Source organism: Podarcis muralis, chromosome 1 (assembly GCF_964188315.1).
Source record: "Podarcis muralis chromosome 1, rPodMur119.hap1.1, whole genome shotgun sequence".
Lineage (NCBI taxonomy): Eukaryota > Metazoa > Chordata > Lepidosauria > Squamata > Lacertidae > Podarcis > Podarcis muralis.
The window spans coordinates 115,427,245-115,450,289 of NC_135655.1; the positions used below are offsets into that span (position 1 = coordinate 115,427,245).

Here is a 23,045-nt window from a genome sequence, read left to right on the forward strand (position 1 = left end):
TCCTCCGACTCCTCCTCCAGGAAATGCCGGCGCCTGCCCAGGAAGACCCGGGTCGTAAACAGGAGCTCGCCTCCCGCGTAGCCTCGTTCATACTACGGTCAAGGAGGCAGGCGTCCCATTCCTGAGGTAAAAAAAGGGTCCGTCGTCGTCGTCGTCGCCGCCCGAATTCCCGGTGGCCGAAAGCCGAAGCCGCCGCCATCATGGGGAAATCATTCGCCAACTTCATGTGCAAGAAGGACTTCCACCCGGCCTCCAAGTCCAATATCAAAAAGGTGAGGTGGAGGAGGAGATGAACCAGCGGGTTTTTCCTTTCCCCCCAACCCAGCCGACACGCTTCACACACCGCCAATGCACCCATGGCGCGTTCAGACGTGGTAGAGTCGGCGTGTATTCCTCTCTTTGGGAGGCCTCCCCCTTTTAACTTCCAGTGGGTGGGTGTGGGATGCTTTCTGTCTTCTGTTCTATAGTGGAAAGGCCTCCTTCTGGAGGTGGGGGGCTTTTCCTTCCTCGGAGGTTTTTTTTTTTTTTTTAAGCAGATGGCCCTCTGCCATGGGCGCTTTAGAGATGAGGGGGTTGGGCTAGATGACCGCCGGGGATCCCTTCCAACTCTACGGTTCTAGGATTTTGGGGGGGTGGGTTCCTCTTAGCACAAAGCGAACCCTCACAGCCTGGAATATTTTCAAGTCATCCCTTCTGTCCCCCAGCATCTGCAGCCCTGGTTTTGTGACCACTTGAGCCATGGGACGTTGGGGGGGGGGGTTTAAGAGGGAAAGTGGGGCGACTGCCTCTGGCGACAGCAGGGAGGCCAATTTGAATAAGATACAGGGGGAGGAGGCAGGTAAGTCGCTTCCTCTGGATCACAAGATTATGGTGCACACGCATCAATTGAATGGCAATGCCCATCAACTTTGGAGGGGCCCAGCCCCCTCAAATATTTTATTGGGGGGGGGGCTGAAGGGAGTTGGATCCATACGCTGGGGCAGAAGATCCCGATCCCCAGCTTTCTTTCCCCTCTTGTTCCTTAAAAAAAAAATATACATTTCACTGATTTTACAATCATTTTGACAATTTAAAACTTGACTTCCTTCCCCCTCTTTCCGTGGTTCCTTAATTTTTAATATCTTCTGCATATCCAAATTTACTTAACTTACTCATTTATTTATCTTCTTTAAATATATACTCTTATGTAACTGCAGGTTATTACAATAATCCTGCCAGTGTTTTTATCTGTTTGCAATTTATCTGTAAATATTCTCTTTCCCCTCTTGTTCCTGATGCAGATCCTCTGTCACCCCTTCTTCCCTGGCGGGTGGGGTGGGGTAGAAATGAAACTACTATTTTGGGGTCTGCCTCAGTTGCTGAAATGTCTTGGGCTGACCCTGGTGGAGCATTTGTCCTCTTAACTACTTTTTAAAATTAAACCACCCCGGATAGCTCACCCTGGACAGAGCATGGTGCTGATAAAGCCAGTGTTGCAGGTTCAATCCCTGTAAAGCAGGGGTGGTTTTGGGGGGTTAAGGTGCAGGCTTCTTTGGGGAGGGGAGTTCCATTTTGGGGAGGAAGGCAAGGGAAGTTGGGGAACTTAACTCACTCACAATAGCGTCACTGTAGATGAAAACAGCCACTCAGAGGGAGCTCCGTCTTCCCTTCCTAAGTTCAAACAATGGAGGAGTGGGGCAGGAGTCAGATCTACCTACGCAGAGGAAAGGGAGCCAGAGATCGACCACGATCTACCAAAACATCGCAGGGATCTACTAGTAGATCGCGATTGACCTGTTGTACATCCCTGCTGTAGAGCATGGGTAGGCCCAATCGCCTTCTAAATCTGGCCTGCGGACGGTCCGGGAATCAGCGTTTTTTTACATGAGTAGAATGTGTCCTTTTATTTAAAATGCATCTCTGGGTTATTTGTGGGGCATAGGAATTTGTTCATATTTTCCCCCCAAAATATAGTCCGGCCCTCCGCAAGGTCTGAGGGACAGTGGACCGGCCCCCTGCTGAAAAAGTTTGCTGACCTCTGCTGCAGAGGAAAGTGGCATATCCCTGCATTGGGTTGGGTTGGACCAGATGATCCTCAGGGTCCCTTCCAACTCCACAGTTCTATATGCCCTTGATGAGTGCTTAAAATATTTCGTATTCTGTGCCTTGTTGTTCAGCAGGGCAATTCTATATATGCCTGTTCGAAAGTAAGCCCCAACTGAGCTAAATAGGTCTTACTCTCAAGGTTAGCAAGTAAGCGCCAATTTGATACAGGCCATTGAGAACTGTCATTGTGAAAACCGTGGGTGATGTTCAGTATTACATGCAGGTACTTCCCCTTCCTCTCTGTCCCCTAAAGCCTGCCCCCCTCAATCTGCTCTTGATTGTCACTGAACTACCTGGGTCATATTGGGGAAGGCTGTACCTGTGAGGCTGACAGGTGTGTAATTACATGGGTCCCCTTGGATTATTTGTTTACATATGGGTTTTACGTTGCTTATTATCATCCACTCCACTATGGATACTGACTTTAACATTAAGTTATATATTTCACTTAAAAGATCAATAATGTCCCTTAAGAACACTTGGGTGAATGCCATCTAGCATGGGCAGAGCAGATTATATCTTAAATCGTCCCTGTCAGGGGAAAAGGCAGGGTATAAATATATGATAGAATGGTGAAGCTTAAAAGTTAACATTTTGTCATCTTTATCTGACAGTTATTTAGATGCCCTGCTACCGCTACAAACCCCTGAAAGCTGGGCATTTTACAGATGAGGACAAAATGTTAAATATGTGGTTAACACCTTATTTTCTTGGAAGTTAATACCACTAAAATAAATTGAACTGCAAAGTTAGTGTATTGGTAAGCAATTTCTGGATAATGTGGGATTTTCCAAATTCCACCACCAGCACACCAGATAGTCAAAACACTATCTAATCTCTTAAACCATGTAACTGTGTTTACACATATGCTGGCAGTGTTTCCTAATTTATTTGGATTATAGAATTTTAGTACAGATTGCATATAAAGTGGAAATACTTAAATCATATTTGTTCCCTTTAGGTATGGATGGCAGAACAGAAAATAACTTATGACAAAAAGAAACAAGAAGAGTTAATGCAGCAATACCTTAAAGAGCAGGAATGTTATGATAACAGGTGAGAAACAACATTTAATCTTACATTTTAGTAGATAAAAATAAACTCTACTTTTTGTTTTCCTAAAATCTAGCAGATATAAGCATCTCAGTTTGGGACTTATCATACTACTAATTTGTTTTTGAGTCTCAAACTTTTATTTGAAAAATTGTAAGTTGTATTCACTGAAGCCATTGCGATTCTAGAACGTACATTCTAGAACGTATCTAGAATGATATTGTACTTCCTCTCCTTTTTGCCCTTAAACCCTTAAGCCTTGGAATGTAACCCACACGTAAATGGGGAGTTGCCTGTAGATGGATCTTGGCATGTTTGAAACAGGTCTGCAGTTCACTACCTAGCTCCTTAGCTTGCTTCCAACAGATCTGGTGTCAGACCACTCCTAAAGCTTATCAAAGTACAGTACAGTACAGTACAGTCAAAACCAAATAATACAATTGGAATTAATAGTACTTTGAATTTTCACAATTCAGTTGAACTGGAAAATCCCAGTACTTTGTGCATTGCATTCAGAACATGGCACTTTAAACGTATTGCCGTATTTTTCCATATATAAGACGCCCCCATGTATATGACGACCCCTATTTTTGGGGACTTCGATTTAAGAAAATGGGGGAGATGGCCCCCATGTATAAGACGCCCCCCAAATTCTGGACATTATTTTTAGTGGAAAAACCTAGCCTTATGCACGGAAAAATACGGTAATTGCTTTATGAAGGATATGCTTATCTCTGCTTATACAGTGAAAATTAGAATGTTGAGCTAAAATATTTTAATGTAACCAAAAAGTCTGGGGATATTTCCTAAGCATAACTACTAGTATTAAAAAATGTTCTTCTTGTATTAGATGTCTATAAAAGTAAACATTTAAAAAGTATATAATCTGTTTCAGAACCATTATTTGTTGTCAACATTTATTTTAAAATGTTTTAGTATCTAAGACACCCATCTCCTATTTCTTTGTGATCATTCTCATTGTCTTCTGTATAGATTGCTTATGGGAGATGAGCGTGTGAAGAATGGTCTAAACTTTATGTATGAGGCCCCACCAGGGGCAAAGAAAGGTAATTTCTAACATCAATGCAAATATATAAATTATCCCTTTCTGCTGATCTTGGAACCCTGCATAGTAGCTCATAGAACTAAGTTATTGGATTTCTTGATCCTACATTGTATCCAAGGTTTGAATACTATGGAAAGACTCTTAAAGCAGAGTCTTGGGCAGGTTTACTCAGAAGTAAATACTACTAAGTTTAATAAGATTTACTCATAAGGAAGTATGTATTATTGCAGCCTCAGCTACGAGTCTAGAAATAAGACTTTGGGGTTTACATGACTGCAAATAAATGTGCATTTTTTAAAATAAGGAAAATACTTGGATTTAATAAGTGCTCTATGATTTTTAGAGATGCATGATATCCTATTATCTGGATGTTGCCTGCAATATTGATATCTACTTGTCTTTTCTAATGTTTTGTCTTATCTTTTCCTTCTATGCTGATAATGAAACAAGAGAGCAAAGAGGTAATTTTGAAATTTATTTCCCCCCCCTCCAATTATATTGGGCATAAATTTCAAATCACTTGTTTTTAACAGGACTTTATATTTGTTTTTAGCAAGAAGGAGAGACTGAGTACAAATTTGAATGGCAGAAGGTAGCTCCACGTGAAAAGTAAGAATTATTCCTTTCTTATTTGGATAATGCCGTATGCAGAGTTTATTTTCAAGTATGTGCTCTTAAGTCTGAAAAGTATTTGCTCTGAAGTCTTAAGACTGAAAAGGTTTTCCTAGTTCCTCAAGGTTGAAATCTTCTTTAAATAAAACAACAGAAAAAGGCCCTCTCAAGTGGTATTATCTTTGACTTGTTTTTCAAAAGTGGATCAACTGAGTCCTAGGGCTCCTATATCAGATCTAAATAAATATAAAATCCATGAACTTGTGGAGAGGTGAATGGATAAAGAAAAATGCTGACCAAACTCAGCTGAGTAAACTTCCAGTATTACTGACATTCATCACACAATGGGAAGATTCAGGGAAGTATGAAAAGAGTTCTGGTCCCTGCCTCCAGAACAGCATCCGAAGAGGTGGGGGTTGCAGCTGAATGGGGGAATCGGTGGAATTCAAATCTTACTCAAATGCCTCTCTTCTCATGCAAGACATGGATCTAACTCAATGCATGTATTTATTTAAATTAGTTCTAATGCTACTTTTCCAGTTAAAAGTCTAAAAAGAAGTTCACAAAAATGGGAAAACTATATACATCTTGATGACAGAACAGAAGCAGGAGTAACAAAACAGCAGTCAAGAAAACTCAACGCTACAGGAAATCATTAGAATATTAAAAAATAATAAACATGGTAGAAAGGGTGTAAACAACATGTTTTTTCCTTAAGTGAAACCTCCTTGACTTGCTGAACATGACAGTTTTGACTAAACAATGATGCTGTAATTTCACAAACTTGTAGAGTATTTGATGTCATTCAAACCCAAGGTTTCACGATTGAAACTGCTCTCCTTTATTCTTAATTCTACATCGTTTGAATCCCCAATAATAGTATAAGTGTTGAGCTTATGTATACTTATATACCTTCTTGTACTTTAACAGATATGCTAAGGATGACATGAACATTAGAGACCAGCCATTTGGCATCCAGGCAAGTTTTGTGCATTTCCTCCCCTCCTGTTTTCATGGTGAATTTCAAATGTTCAGTGATGTACATAATATTTTACTAGGTTTTTAACATGCAGCTGTTTCATTGGACAGACGGGGATACCAAAGAGTAAAATTATGTCAATATTGGCATTGTTTCAGGTGAGGAATGTGAGGTGCATTAAGTGTCACAAGTGGGGCCACGTGAACACAGACAGAGAATGCCCTTTGTTCGGCCTTTCTGGGATTAACGCAAGCTCTGTTTCCAATGATGGCTCAGGTAAGCACTTTAAATGTATTTTTATCATTCTATCAAAATACGTATGTTGCCAGAGGGACTGAAGTGTGCCTTGAAAAACTAAGGCAATATGCTGGGTGCATTTGTGGCCCCATGCAGCATTGATCCCCTCCTGTCACTGCCAATACGTGGGCAATGACATCATCCTGATGGAAAGCTCTTGGATTTCCTGGTACAACTCACACTACAGCTACAAGGCACAGGGGAATCCCTTAAGTACCAGGAAAAAAAGGAGGACAGGGTACTAGGATGCTCGGAGTATTCTCTGGAACTGCACAGAGAGGATACCTGCCCATTGCTCTCAGAGCTAATTAAGAATATACATTAAAAAAAAATTAACAGTGCAATCCTATACTTAAAAAGCAAACCACACTGACTTCAAGGGGACATACTATCCAATAAGTGTGCATAGGATTGTGAGCTTGAGAAGGAAATGTGTAATCAGAAGCAGGGAACAGAGGACCAAATGAGGCACCCTAGTCCTCTCTGTCTGGGGAGTCCCAGGTCACACCTGTCACTGGCCCTGTTTTGCACCCTGAATATTCTTGTTCAGCTAATGTATCTGCACATCCTACCACATTGCCACATGGCACATTGGTAGTATTCAGGGAACTGAGAAAATAATTTGAAGTTTTGGTATATTGTGGACAAATGCAAATAGTCTCCCTAAATTTATCTATCTCTTTCTTGAAACGGGTGGAGTTTTTTTGCTTCTGCGAACAAGTTAAGTACTGTAGAGGGATATGTTCTTTAGTTCTCTAATATTACAGAGTTGTGATTTTTGACTTGCCTTTATTAATGGTTCAAATGGTAGATGTTCTTGTGCTCAGTTCTTTAACTTAAATACAGTGGTACCTTGCTTTACGGACTTAATCCATTCCGGAAATCCGTTCTTAAACCAAAGCATTCTTAAACCAAGGCATGCTTTCCCATAGCAGTGGGAGACTCAATTTACAAATGGAACACACTCAACAGGAAGCGGAACATGTTCTGCTTCCAAGGCAAAGTTCACAAACCAAAACAGCTACTTCCGGGTTTGCAGCGTTCTTAATCCAAGTTGTTCATAAACTAAGCTGTTCTTAAACCAAGGTATCACTGTATATCCATTCTATTTGTATAACAAATATATATCCTTAGGCCTAGGAGACTTAAGTTAAAATCCCTGCTCTTCTCTCACCTCTCCTGGTGATCTTCAGTGTTGCTATCTATTCATATCAGTGAGAGACAGAGAGAGAGAGGCCTTCTTTCGCAGATTGGATTCTCTTGGGCTGAGGGGGTCCTCTTGGGGATTTTAGAATGAAACGGGAAACTTTCCAGTAACCACTGGCAGTGATAGTAATTGACAGTGGAAGGGAAAGAAGGCTTCCCTGTGTACCAGAAAAGAAAGTGCGACTTTCTTTGCTTTGTAGCATTCATGATTCAGCCCTGCCATTTTAGAGTTGTCATCAGTATTTTGCACTCAACAACTTTGGTTTCTGCACTAACCTTGCACTATAGTATAGTGGTCACCTATTTTTTTGGCCATTGGGCACATTTCCAATTCTAAGTGTTGTGGGTGCCAGTCACAAAGTGGCTGCCATTGGGGACATAGCACAACACAGAATGAGAGAACTCGTTGCTGCTTCCCCCACCCCTTCCACCAGACAACCTCATGCTTGCCAGCCGTGTCCTGCTGGTCCTGATTTTGGAAATAACACAGTACAGCCATACCTTGGGTTACACATTTTTGGGTTGTGGACCACGTCGAACCCAGAAGTACCAGAACGGGTTACTTCCGGGTTTTGGCGCATGCACAGAAGCACAAAATGATGTAATGCGCAGAAGCGCCGAATCACGTCACGCGCTTGTGCAGATGCAGCACTTCAGGCTGCGAACGCCGCAGGTTGCGAACTTGCCTCCCGCATGGATCACGTTCGCAACCAGAGGTATGACTGTATTGACTTTTCCCCACACACAATGATGCTGTTGTTGTCTAATAACAAGTACTGTTATTTTCCCTTACCATGCAACCACTCCACACATAGCACATGCAGACACTCATCACACACCTATAGACCATAGACACAGATGCATCACTCTTTCTTTCATACAAATACACTTCACAAAGACACAGCCTGCACAGGCAGGCCATGAAGTGGCTGGAAAAGCTACCCTTGTCACTTTTGGATAATGAGCTATGGTCTATCTTCTGCCTATCCTTGTGAATTGCTTATTAAACCTCAGCAGTTTGCAGACTACTTTCATAGTTTTTGATGTCTCTGGAGCACCCTCTGTTAAAACTCTGGAGTAAAATTTTGGGCATTGTTAGTATGTTGGAAATAATTTCCAGAGGGGTAACTGATCCTCTGCTGCAGTAAAAATAGCAAAGAGTCCTGCGTAATACTAGGCTTAACAGGTACGTTGCAGTACAGTACAGTCATACCTCTTGTTACGTTTGCTTCAGGTTGCACGTTTTCAGGTTGCGTCCCACGGCGACCCGGAAGTACCAGAAAGGGTTACTTCTGGGTTTCGCTGCTCGTGCATGCGCAGACGCGCAAAATGACGTCATGCGCAGAAGCAGCCAATCGCAACCCACGCAGACGCGGGTTGCGTTCTACTCATGTTGCAAATGGGGCTCTGGAACAGATCCCGTTCGCAACCAGAGGTACCACTGTATGGGTTTAGCAAAGTGAAGCTTAAAGATTGATCAGTCCAAGACATAACAGTAGATGCATCCTGTTACTTTGCACAGATGAATGCCATATGTCATCGCAGTGTGCATGACCAATTTCTACCTAAAAGCCACTGGTGATGAATTGACATAGGAAGATAGTGGAAATCAACACCTAAATTAAGTCAGTGAGATATCCAGCCCATTCTCTATTGAGTCCACAGTATTGTCACAATCTTGAAGGTGCCATCCAGGGATGGTTTTCCAGCAAGAACACACTGCACCTAGCAGTGCTGGTTTCAAAGCTCTCTGGCTGCATGGCAGGAATCAACTGCAGCTAGTTCCACTCACATCCTACACTGATCTACCCCAACCAGATGGCATCCGGGGCTGGTGGAGCTGTCAAGATGGGGAGGGCAGATTTATTTATCTCTCTTTCCTTTTCCATTACAACTTACCACCCGATCTTGGAGTCTCACAGTCAGCAGCTCCTTGTGCTTAAGAGATGGGGCAGAAATAAATAGGCTAGGAACAGGTAGGGAAAAAGCAAGGTTAGCGGGTAGGAGGAGCAGAAACAGCGAGGCTAAGGGCTGGGCAAGAGTTTTTTGTGTGTGCTGCACTGAGAAATGAGAGCTTTTTCTCCCAGTGCAGCACATAAACCAAACATTCTTGTCGGCGTTTCTTGTCCCTGCTTTAAACCAAAGCAGCACAGCCTGTCTGCTCCTTCTACTGTTTTATTGCCAAACCTCTGAAGTGGTGTGTTTGCTAAGCTGCTCTCTCTCTCAGCACAGAACTGCAATAGCAGCAATGTGTATCCTAAAATGAATCAGAATAAAATTGTGGGTGGGTCGGGGTAGGGGGGGAAAGAATATTTTTGAAGTACTTCTGATGTATTGGTTGTGGGTATTGATCGATTGAACAAGCTACTTTATGTAAATTGCAGCAAATAGCTGTGTCCTGATTGGCTAGGTGTTTCCAATCAAGGAAAGGCGGCTATTTAGAGGAGTAGTGGGTCTGGTTGCCCTGCCTGAGGACTGTTTTTCTATAGGAAATGGCTTGCAGAAATAGGTGTTTTTATCACTCACTTGCCCCTTTCTGGAGAGTTGGGGGGCAGGCGACAGCAGTGCAGATTCCAAGCAGAAAGATAGGCCATGGGTGATTTTAGCGTGCAAGTTGTGTGTGGGGGGGGGGGGGTAAAGCACTGTGATTAAGTGGGGGGGGGAGACTGGGGGTGTTATGGGGAAGTGGCTGCATTTGGTGGGTCGCTGCGCTTCTTTTGCCCTTCTGGACCAGCAACCCCTGCTTTGTACAGAATAGCATCAGGGTGATTGCACCCATACAGTTTAAAGCCCCTGTTTGGTGCTGATGAGTGCCTTGTTCCTTAAGAATGGGTGTCTGTTTTTAACAATACAAAACAGCACAGCTCTATACTGTAGCAGACAGAAGAAATAACATGCATTCTGTCTGTGTGGGTTTCATTTTTCCCTTTGTATACAGACCATAGTACTAATCCAGTTGGTGATTCAGACCTTTAAAAAAATATAATCTCTCCGCTTTCACAAGTCTCCTATTGAATAATATATCTTGCTGGTGAATGGAGATTATTTTTGCAATAAGGCAATTTCACTGGATGTGGTTATCATGGGATAATCACACCCCTGGGGTACAGCCTTGTCTGTAATCTCCCAGGAGTGTAATTATTTCATGACAACTGCACCCCCCCTGGTGTTGCATTTATTTCCATTATGAAATCTTAGTTTGATATATAAAGTAACTTACTTTGATCACTGGAAAGCTACATGGTAGTCTGAGAATATTCCAGCTGCGAGGTTTACCGAGACCAGCTATAAGCTTTACTACAGCCTTTACAAAGTTAAATTAGGCAATCAAAATGCTTCTTTAGGCTAAGCTGGTTTTAGATTTTTTTAAAAAAAATATTTCCCCCCACTGATTGTAACTTTCCAGGTTCATAATCAATATAAGGTAGCAATTAAATGCAAAACTCTTATCAGTTGAGGTGAACTGGCACTGTGTATTTTCCTGAAGGTGTGGTCAGTTGCATCCAAAAGATCCCTAATGTTAATCTAGCTTTTTTGTCTTCTAGTTAACTACCAGCAAATGCTAATTATTTATACCATTGATGAACTATGACAAAACTGCTGGAGGGGCACAATTACTTCTGCTTCTTCTGAGGGCCAGATTGAACATTGCAAGAAACGTGTGGCTACCACTAAATATGGCTGCTGGGAAACTTGTTCCCTCTCTTCCTTCTGTTACAGTAGAACTTGCCTCATGTTAAAACAAAACACTGTTCCACATTGTGCTCTTCCACCATGCCCTTTGCCAATGGGTTCTACTGACACAAAACAAGAGCAGGGAACTGCAGAACTTGGTGATATCATGGGATCAGCTTAGTTTTATCATGGGATTTAGTTTTATATTTTGTATCTTACTCTCTGTACAACAGGTAGCAGCAGAACATGGCTGCCATTGACAATTGCTGCTATCTTAAAATTTAATGTCTGGCCCTCAGTCAGGGTTTGTTTAAGATTTACACCTTTTAAATATCATGTCTTCTTTTCAGATGGAATATAAATCCTTTTAATTACAGTGCGACTTGTTGCCAGGTAGATAGGTTTAGAAGTGCGATCTAGAGCAACTTCAAAATGCAGCCAGGGCATTAAAATTTAGGGTAGGTTTTTTCATTCAATCCATATGTACTGTATTTTTCGCCCCATAGGGTGCACTGGCCCATAAGGCGCACCTAGTTTTTTTGGGGGGAAATAAAGAAAAAAAAAATATTTCCCCCCAGGCGCGGGGCTGGGGCGGGGGAAGCCCGAGCTTCCCGCAACCCCAGCCCCCAGAACAGGCTGCTATCTACAAGCCTAGGGAGCCTGGCAGGAAGTCGCACCGGGCTCCCCCGGCTTGCGGAGAGCCGTGCGAAACCTGGGGCGTGCTGTTCAGCTCGCCCTAGGCTTCGGGATGCAGGCAGCTCTCCACAAGCTGGGGGAGATCGGCACGACTTTGCGCCGAGCCGCGCGAAGCCTGGAGAGCGAGAGGGGTCGGTGCGCACCGACCCCTCTCCAGGCTTCAGCGAAAGCCTGCATTCGCCCCATAGGACGCACACACATTTCCCCTTCATTTTTGGAGGGGAAAAAGTGCGTCCTATAGGGCGAAAAATACGGTATGTGTCTGTGTGGTGCTATCGTGGATGCAAAGCAAAATATTGACTCCAAAATGAAAACAAAATACAATGATACCTTGGTTTACAAACTTAATCCATTCCGGAAATCTGTTCATCAACCAAAACATTCTTAAACCAAGCCGTGCTTTCCCATAGCAGCGGGGGGACTCAATTTTCAAATGGAACACACTCAACAGGAAGCGAAACATGTTCTTATCCAAGGCAAAGTTCACAAACCAAAACATCTACTTCTGAGTTTGCAGCGTTCTTAATCCAAATTGTTCATAAACTAAGCTGTTCTTAAACCAAGGTATCACTGTATAATAAACAATACAGATATCGGAAAATGTTTTAAAAATGAAGCCAACAAGAATTAGAAGCTGCAGAAATAGAATGGTTATTTGTCAGCATCGATCGTAAACTGAGGTGTGCAAAGAAAGTTTGCACACACTTGCTTGAGGAATGGCCCTATGAATAAAGTGGTACCTTGGGTTAAGTACTTAATTCGTTCCGGAGGTCCGTTCTTAACCTGAAACTGTTCTTAACCTGAAGCACCACTTTAGCTAATGGGGCCTCCTGCTGCCGCTGCGCCGCCGGAGCCCGCTGTTCTTATCCTGAAGCAAAGTTCTTAACCTGAAGCACTATTTCTGGCTTAGTGGAGTGTGTAACCTGAAGCGTATGTAACCTGAGGTACCACTGTACATGTTAAACCTGTGTTTCCTATAGCTAACCATCCGTACTTAATGGTCAGTGGGCACATACTTTATTGCAGCAAGGCAGGGAAACCAATTCCTATTTTAAATATTCTAAATTTGACAGAATTCATGGCATACCAAAAACTGACATCGGTTGCCCCCGATGCGTTTCAACACACCATGACAAAATCACTCCTAGCAAAGAGGAAAAAATGGAATTGTTCACTGTACTGTTGTGCAGTGTGCCCTCTCAGCAGAGTCCAGACTAAAATGTTATACTTGTTTGATTCACTTTGTTCACACGTTATAGCTTAAATTAGAAAAGTTAGAGAAAGATGGCATTGGCCATTTTGATGATGACATAATAAGCATAAGCAACCAGTAAAAAGGGCTGCCACATGAAGATACAACCCAGAGATATTTCAAAAAATCATAATGAAGTTTTGCCACCTTACATGAGCTTGAAGGAGAGAGAAAGTGTGTGAGAGTGTGTTTTTAAATACTGTAGAGGTTTCACTTGTCACTTTTCAGAATGTATCCTAGCCAGCCACTAGAGGGCAGCATGTTCACTTTTAGTCACCGATAGCAACCTTGCATTTTCCTAATAGCAACTGAGTCTTGTGCAAAAATTGTCTCCTTCTGAGGCTTGCCTTTAAAGCTAACCACCTCAAGATGGAACTCTGCATGCAGGACTCAATGAAATCTCCTTGTCTCTCTCTCTCTATTCTTGACCTTCCCACTCTAACACAACACACTCACGCTTTTAATATATCACCATTTGTTGTCCTTGCTGAAATGCTTCTAATTACATTTGTGTTGTCTGGCTGTACATATATTTCCCCCAAAGCATCTTTACAGGTTTCCCTTGTCAGAGGGGCTGTTTGACAAAGGAGGAGCAGGACTGGGCTTGGAGAATGAGGCCCTTCACTAACATGACATTATAGCAGGTTGGGGAACCCCCAGTCCGCAGGCCAAATTTCAGCAAAGCCATATCCACCTGCCTTACACGTGATGACATATATGACATCAGGTGTGGGGCAGGTAAGGACAGGGCTTTGAAATGGGCTTTGTGGACTCTGTCAAAGCCCCTTCGACAGCACTTCCCCAAAGCCCAGCAATCAACTGGTTTCAAGCATTCGGTGAAAGCTGCACAAAGTGCTTTGCAAGCACCAAGCATAGGGCTTGCAAAGCCCCTCCTGCAGCACTTCTCAAGCACCCAAGAACCCATTGATTGTCAGGCATTTTCGAAGTGCTGTACAAAGTGCTGCTTTTTGACAGGTTTCAATCACCTGACATCAAATGACTAACTAGTGAGCAGTCCCACCCTCCTGTCAGAGGTGGCCTGTGGGGATGGGGTGTGTGTGTGATAAAGATCTGGCCTACTGGGCCAAGAGAGTTTCCCACCCTTGCATTATGGGAACAGCCTAAATTACAGTTGCTGTTACTTCATTATCTCCCCCTTATGCGAACAGCTACCAGAACAAGGAGAACCAGACTTGCCCCTGCCCTCATTCTGTCCTATGTCTTGGTCATGGTTATTGTTCCTTTTTTCTACCTCTTGAAATCCAAATCTAAACTTAAGAAGCTAAGAAATACAGAAATCGCCTTTAATTGTAAATCAGCATGCACTTTTTGATTTGCTTAAGCTGCAATGCCACACACTGCTACCCTGTTCAGATTTCAGTAAAGAGGACAGAGTGCATTAAGCAAGATTCAAAGGCCTGTTCTTTGATATAATTAAGAGTTGCATTATTTAAAAGAAAAGTAGTATATCTTAAGAGCATTTGATGTGGTTACTTTTATACCACCTTACGAGAAAGGAATGATCTTGAGGAATAATAACATGGTTTGAAACACCAATGGGGGAGGCAACTGCCAACCTGTGTGTTTCCCAACTAATGCCCTGCGTTTATTTCAACCACAACTCAAGCAACACAATCCTATGCATTTCTGCTTGGACGCAAGTTCAGTGAGACTTACTCCCAGGTAAGCATGTATAGGATTGCAGCCTATGTGTGTATGTATACATATTAGTAGCATCTTGAAGAGCACCTCTACGTATCCACCAAAGGATCACCCTTTATAGCAATACTGAACATTCATTTTGTACCCTCATTTTGCAAATTACTCTTTTCTTTGACATCAGCTGAATCTGTATTCTTATAATGCCTTTTTTATACATTTCACTGAAGATTTAGAGCCTGTTGAAACACTGCTTTCATTTTATATTGGACAGGGGGAGGAGAGATGTTTAGATCATTCACACACGACATTGGCCTAGCAGTTAAACTCTGTATAAGTGTTCCACTTTAAACGGCATTCTTAACAACCACTAGGATTCTCAGATATCGTGCTGTTTGGCGATGAACTAGAAAAATAAATAAATAAAACACAGAACATAAGGCTAGATTACAGGGCCAAGCTTTACAGAGCAGTTAAGGTTGGCGTTTAGTGTGCTGAATTAGAAACCGTAACTGCTTCAGCCTCAAACCCACCCTACTGAGGAAATCACATACCAACAACAGCAACTTCTGAAGAGAGGGCCTGTGGTGGCAAATCAATAACCTCAAGGAAGGTGACTCGGGATGTTAAAAATCCAAAGTTCATCTTCTTTTGCGCCTTGCTTACGGACAACTTTTATCCTTATATGATCCTATATGCACACCCAACCTCTAAGGCAGGCAAATCGTAAGCGCACTGATTTGGAAATAACTTCAGCTGACATTTAGCAAGAGACAGTATTAGCAGCACAAGAGTACTTTATGTGTTGAGTCTTAAAAATATCTCAGTTCTCTGAATGAAACCTCCAAAACCGATCTTCAATATTTTATCCCTACAACTTCTGGCACCCCAACTTTCATTGGGCTGGGAGCGTGCCCTTGTGAGAGACGAACATGTACCTGAGCATGCAGAGCGTGCTGTGAAAGCAGGTTGTGGACACATTCACACAATTTCTGAGAGCTGCTTTAAACAAAAAGTTTGGCTAATAAATGAATGACAGCACATAGAAACAGCAAAAGGTGAGAATGAAGCAGTGTAGCTCCGCCTAAGTTGTTGTTACTGACAACAAGAACACTATCAGTTGGTAAGTAATAACTAGCTAATTCATAGTAATGCTAAGAGGCTTCCAGTACCAAATGCAGCAAACCACCTCTTTTTTCCATAATGAATGTGCCATCATGCTGATGAGGCAGAATATCGTTTGGAAGTACAAATTTTAAAAATACTTATGGCTAGTGTAACATACTGGCGTTTTGCCAGGTTGGGGGGGGGAACCCCAGAATAAGAACAATTTTAACATGCAATTCCACCTGAAGAGCAAAAAGGTAGTTATAGTCCAATCCTATACATGCCAAGTATGCTGTGGTTAAGGTTAAATGTGGTTCATGTTGGTACAGATATAATAATAAGGCAGGTTCCTGGGCTGGGCAAACATAGCAGAGAGGGGAAGAGAGCAATCCGATTTTTGAGCCACTAATCACAGTGAGGAGAAAGGAATCATTACATTTGTATCTACCCATAGCAACACCTCCTTGAGGTTTTTCTACAATCAAGCAGTATATAAATTTTATGAATAAAAATAAAATATTTAAGACATCTAATTCTTGTGATTCTGTAGACCTTCCACAAATCATGGGCCATGTGACTTTCATGCTCTCATTTGAGATTTATATTGTAAGCATTTTAAACAACATTTAATATTCTGAAAACTATTTTTTCTAACATCTTTAAAGTATCCCTCTTAAAAGTATGTGTTCATATTTATTCTTGGTGTCAGAAAACATTTGCATCTTAAAGTTGGCATGGCTTTCAAAGCTTGCCTTTTTATTTTATTTTTGTACTTTTATCAAAAGCTTACAGGCAGACAATACCTAAAATATATTGTTTTCAACATGACAAAGTTACATAAGAAGAGAATCCCCTTGCACTTAAAGAAAAATGCAATTATTTTCCATCTGAATCTCCAGACTGCTGTTTTAGAAAATCATATCTGATTATTTGCTCAGCAGAAGATTATTGAGTTGATTTAGCTGTGATTTTACTTAACAAAGCTTCAACCGAATTCCCACTGTGGAGTCCAAAAAAGGTAGAGAGATATAAATGATACATTCAAACTGTGATTTTGGTGAACAGGGCCATCAATGCACCCCTCGGAGCTAATAGCGGAGATGAGAAACAGTGGGTTTGCACTGAAACAAAATGTACTGGGGAGAAACTTGACCGCAAATGATCCATCACAGGTAATGATCTTTTTATCAGTAAGCTGAAAATGTCTGTAAATCTAAATGTGATTGCTTGTGAATTGTTACTTAATGTTTTTATAATATGCATATCCATGGGAAAGCTGAATAGATAGAGCAAGGGATGTGTGTCCCGAAACTTACTGTGTTTTCCACTTCTTCTTTTTTTGTTATCCAGAGTGACAGGTGTAAAATAATTTTTCCAACCCATAGTTTAATAAATGAAATGCCTCCCGTGGGTTAGTAGTGATTTAATACCTGCCAGAGGAAATGGTTTTAGCTTCTTCTACCTTTGCCTTATCCTAAGAGACTGCCTTAGGCAGAGCAACCAGTGGGTGAAGCCAGAGGGGAAATAATGAAAATGTCCTTCAGGCAATGCCATGTTTGGAAGGTGCAATCCAGAACACTTCCCTTGGGTGCTCTAGGAAGAGGGTACAGGCAAGTTTGGAAAACACATAGCAAGTCAAGGCATACCGGGGTTGGGAGATGACAAAGGGTCTGCCGCTGTGGTCTTTCCACTGGCTCTCCCCTGTTCATTGGTGGCATCCAAAGGAGACAACTGGAGCCATCTAGCCTTGCATTTACTGGTGAGAAAGCTTTTAAAGCTGCTTCTTGGATGGAAGTACAGCATCAAGTGCATGAGATTTCTGGATCCTTGGTATCACTGGGGCTCACCTGGGCTGAGAGGGCCAGAGAGTATGTGCTCCAGAATGCAACTTAGTTGTCAACTGAGACCTTAAAATGCATCACCTAATTTCTTCTCAAACTCTTGGACAAGTTACACATGAAGATTGCAGATCTGTGTGTTTAAAACACAGAGTTGCCCTACTCCAGGCTTCCTCAAGCTCGGCCCTCCAGATGTTTTTTGGCCTACAACTCCCATGATCCCTAGCTAGCAGGACCAGTGGTCAGGGATGATGGGAATTGTAGTCTCAGAACATCTGGAGGACCGAGTTTGAGGAAGCCTGCCCTAGTCATGTATAAAAAATGGAGAGCGGTTCTTATTTTAAATGTTAAAAAAAGCACACAGGTGAAAGGACGTGACCCCTGTGGCTTTTCTCCCTGTAGTTCCTCTTCAGACACTTTCCCCCCAATGGGGACTCCAATATTAGATGTGTGCCTGGCTGAGATAAAAGTGCTGCATGGAGATAATCCTCAGGAGGGATGAGGATTCTGCTCCTCTCACTCACACGCAACCTTTGTTTTTAAAATTGGACATCTCCACCCTCTCCTTTCTACATGCAAGTCCTGCATTTAAAGACATGGACCAACTGCTGTCACATCTAACTTGGCCCTCAGTGTGGGGTGTGCATTTTATGTATAATTTGAGTTGTACTTCATAAAAATTGAGCTCCGACCAACGTGCAAGAAATGAGAAACCAAAGCACATAAAAGGATCCTAAATGTTAAAATGGAAACATAACGTTTGAAAAGGGGAAAGCCTAAAATTGGCAAGTAAACTATTCAACCAGTCAATGCCTCCATAAAGAGTACGGTCTTCTTCAGTTCAGAATTATTGGGACTTTGTGAATATTTATGCCCATACTGTCTCCTTTTTAGCATGACTTTACAAAGCTACTTTAAGTAAATTTTAAAAACCTCTATCCAAATATGCAGATCGCTTTGTTGTGGCATTCTTAACTCATTTTCTTCTCAAAAAAGCCATATGTTTACTCAGTCAACCATAAAATAACATGTTGTTGACCTAATATAATAGAGTCATACATTGGAAGTCAAACGGAATCTGTTCCAGAAGTCCATTTGACTTCGTAAATGTTCGGAAACCAAGGTGCAGCTTCCAGTTGGCTACAAGAAGCTCCTGCAGCCAATTGGAAGCTGCAGAACCCGGGTCAGACGTTCAGGTTCCAAAGAATGTTTGCAAACCGGAACACTCACTTCTGGGTTTGTGGCATTCGGGAGCCAAAACGTTTGACTTGCAAGGCATTCGGGAGCCAAAATACGACTGTATAATACTATTCATATTGTTTGTCCTGGTCATTAAGGCATAAGATAAGTGCTGCCATTTCTGTTTGTATTCCATAGCAACCTATTCCCATTTTCATTGTATAGGAATTTGTTGCAAGTGAAGGGGAAGATGATCCAGAAGTGGAATTTTTGAAATCCTTGACAACTAAGCAAAAACAGAAACTTCTGAGGTAACTATAATACTAACAGATAGTAGTACTTCTTTAAAAGTTACCAAAAAGACACCCCAAAGTTTTTTCCATTCTCATATATATATATTTCATTCAGTGTGTGTGTGTGTGTGTGTGTGTGTGTGTGTGTGTGTGTGTGTGTAGTGGTACCTCGGGTTAAGTACTTAATTCATTCCGGAGGTCCGTTCTTAACCTGAAACTGTTCTTAACCTGAAGCCCCACTTTAGTTAATGGGGCCTCCTGCTGCGGTCGCGCCACCGCAGCACGATTTCTGTTCTCATCCTGAAGCAAAGTTCTTAACTTGAAGCACTATTTCTGGGTTAACGGAGTCTGTAACCTGAAGCGTATGTAACCTGAAGCGTATGTAACCTGAAGTATGTATCCCGAGGTGCCACTGTATAATATTGGGGGTGGATGAATCCTAAGCAATATTGGTGATAATGTACTGCACCTTTAATAAATTTTGCTCCAATATTAAATGCACCACTTTGGAGCACTTCCCATGTTTTTAGTAGAACCTCTCAAGGTTGGGGAGTTAAAGCTGAAATACCTTTCCCTCTATTTACTTTGTCCATAGTGTGCTCTTAAGTCTATATATTGAGGAGATGTTTCAGCTGGTTCTTTCTAAGTCTGAATGCTGTCTTTTTACATATTTCATCAAGGGCAGACAGAAGGACTCTCTCAATAACATGAAATGAATGAATTATATATGGCAACAACCTTCTACAGTTGTAAATATGTTCAGTTGAAAAATATATACAATATGGGGGGGGAATGATACTTGTTCTTACTGGATGAAATGTTAACCGAACTCCTTAATCCAGAATAATTAATGAAATTAGCCACAACAATTTTGGGAAACTAGGACTTACACATAACTGAGCCTCTTAAAACAGCAGAATGCCATTATTATTAACAACTTTACTTCTTCCAACAGTGTTGCATTTCATTGTGGATGGAGTCTTTAAAAAATAATAATTCTTTATTACTATTGCTAGCTGCCCTGGGCAACTAGTGTCTTAAATCAAAACAATAAATTTAAATAAAACACACTCATCTGCATGCACAGCATCTTGGAGGGGGCACACGTAGCACCTTCAGACCATAAGCAGCTATGCTTGGTAGGGAGGAAGGGATTCTAAATCCAACCCAGCCATGCTGCCTCTTCCAAACAGTGTGTTTGCACCGTCACTGATCATCGTTGCTGCTGGATGGGCTGAGAATTAGGCATGCACATACAATTCCCCATCCACACAAGCAGGTTCCTGCTCCTGCGTGGCCCCTTGCTGGTTTCAGGCTTGGAGGGGGTAGAGGGGAAGAAGCATGTGCCCCAGGCAGCGTGTTAGGGGGACAAAAAGCATCCCACCCTATCCATTTTTTCCATACCTGGCCACTGTCTGAAGCAGTGCAGAAGCAAGCCCTTTTGTCAGGACTGGAGCCATGATACTGTGCCTCTCAAACTTTGTATAAAAAATAATATTACTCACAGGTAAATAAGGTATCTAGATCCTAGAGCACTGGAAGAAAAGTTTTATTTTAAAATATTTAGAACATGTCTATTTAAAAAAAAACCCAAAGCAAAACTACCTTTATGGCCCAGGTGCACATTGCTCCCTTTGCCCCTTACATTTCATCAGCAGGTGGCAAGTTTGGGAGTAGAGTGTGTTCTTATTTTTTAAATAGTAAACTCGTCACAGTCTGATATTGCGTAAGGTCTGGCCTCTAAAATATAACATTATTCCCCTGCCACACTTCCCTGCTTAATTGCTCTACTTTTCCATGCTCAAAATAAAAGGAAACTGGATCGCCTGGAGAAAAAGAAGAAGAAGAAGAGAGATAGAAAGAAGAAAAAGCAGCAGAAGAGAAAAAGCAAAAGTAAACACAGGAAACATAAGAGCAGGTCCTCTTCCCCATCCTCCAGTGACTCTTCAGAAAGCAACAGTGATAGTGAGACTGACAGCCGAGATAAAGCAGCACAAAAGAAGATGGATTCTAAGGAAAGAAGAAAAGCCAAGTTTTCAGAGGCTAGCAGCAGTGATTCTGAAGAGAAGGCGAAGACTAAGGGAAAACTTTATGAAGATCCCTCCAGCAGTCATGGTAACAAGGACAAAGATAGAGAGAAGTGTGGACTTTTAAAGCAAGATAGTTCTGGAGGGAACAACAAATGGAGCTCCTCTGAGAGCAGAAGAAAGCCCACAACAAGCAGAAATGATAACACAGACAAGAGACGAGAATCTGAAAGGTACGGGAGCGGAAGCAGGAGCCAGAGCAAGGAGGAAAGGAGCGGGAGAGACGTCGACAGGAGGTACAGGACTTCTAGCCCGAATGAGGAGCAGCGGCACAGGAAAAGTGAAGCGAAAAGCTGCAGCTCAGACGTGCGCAGAGAGCAACACAGAGAGAGCTACAGAGACAAATACAGTAAAATGGAGCGCAGAGAGAGAAGCAGGAGCGCAGAGAGGCAAAAATAGATAATGTGGGTGGCAGGTGTACTGTTTGGATCTTTTTTTGAACTCCTTCAGTAAGGGCTGCTAACATCCACCTCTCGTTCTTTCAGATTGACTGTTCTCGGTAAATTGTCTGTCTCTCTCACTTCAAATAACCCTTTGCATTTTGTATATATGTTGCAAACATGTACAGGCTTCAAAACGTGAAGGAATTATTAACAAAATAAACGTGTCTTCAGTTTGTGTAGGAAAAATGTGATTTTATTTTGGTGTGGGGTAAGTGGAGGTTATTGTCCCTTGTTTTAGAAATTCATGTGCAAAAGTACTTTTGCAATCCTCTGTAGGAGTGGGAGCTTCACTAATAAATAAAATTTATCCTTGCTTGGTGATAGATGTAAATATTCTTGTGAGGAACGGAGCAAGGGTTCCAGGTTATATTAAATGATCCCAATAGTATCTGGGTAAAATCACTTTTACGGACAACAAAATGCTTGATTATATTTGAAGTAAGGCATTTCCCACACCCCAAGTTCCCCCTAAGAGCTCAATTTCTTAAGTTAAAACAGCACAGCAACATAGTTCCACATAAGTGTGTAGCCAACATTTTTGACCTCCTGTGGAGTATAACTTGGTCAAGGCTATCTAAGCATCTTGAGCCCTGGTTGGTACATGTTACCGCAGCATCGAGTTATTTCTCAAGACATGGGAAGAATATTTACTGCCTTCACAGTTTGTAGATATCGTGTGCTGTAGGAATGTTGTGTCAGCTCTAGTCTTAACCTTGTCAGACAGTAGATTTCTCTTTAGGGTTTGGGTTGTAGTTTTTTAAACAGATGTTCAGGGATGAACTACGTTAAATAAACTTTGATTCCCCCCCCCAAAAAAAATGTTCACTTTATTCTCTGAGATAGTTCTGCTATTTTAAAGGCACAGATAACGAAGGAGTTGGAAAACTAAGAAGTACAATTGAATTCAAGGTACAGAAAGGGAGTGTTTCTGCTTCTTCATAGTTCTGGTGTGTTTTACTACCACCCTGCAGAAGCTTTTGCATATCACAGAAATCAATGTCCAGTAGAGGTGCCTTGCCTTCCAAAGCTTGGCCTTTGATGCATCTCACACCTTCGTATGAGTGTTACCGTAAGAGATTAAAAGATAATGGAAGTATCAAATGCTAAAAGTAGGTGTGACTGCACACTGCATTAGCTTAAGAAATAAACTAAATGGCACGAGGGCTGAAATGCCATGAATTCTGACTTTGAAATAAGACGCATTAAATTCAGTGGCCCTTCCTAGAAAACACACATAATATTGAGTGGTGAAAAAAGAAATGACTGCAGGATAACCCCTGAATAATGGTAAATCTAGTACACCTAGCAGCTTTGTCATTCCAAAATTGTGCTTACATTTCTAGCTGGCTCTAGGTCAAAAAGTCCATGTGGCTAACGGAAAAATGATGTATACAAAATGGCTATTGCAGTTTACCACAATAGTTTACCATCTTGCCACCCTACAAAGCACTTTAACCCCACGGGTCAGAAGCTAAAACACACAGGTTTTACAGCATTTCTGACTTAAGCTTTAGAGAG

The 23,045-nt window shown here is 41.9% G+C and overlaps 1 protein-coding gene across 1 annotated transcript; it reads left to right on the top strand.

Annotated features, from left to right (window-relative positions):
* The first annotated feature begins 25 nt into the window (after positions 1–25).
* On the top strand, positions 26–21,846 carry CIRSR (corepressor of RBPJ and splicing regulator). Its single transcript, XM_028749314.2, has 10 exons — positions 26–272; positions 3,047–3,141; positions 4,132–4,205; positions 4,655–4,665; positions 4,758–4,813; positions 5,747–5,795; positions 5,954–6,071; positions 16,753–16,859; positions 18,930–19,015; positions 20,811–21,846. Exons 1-10 carry the CDS (start codon positions 201–203, stop codon positions 21,481–21,483), a joined length of 1,341 nt encoding a protein of 446 aa, XP_028605147.2. The 5' UTR covers positions 26–200; the 3' UTR covers positions 21,484–21,846.
* Positions 21,847–23,045: the final 1,199 nt, after the last annotated feature.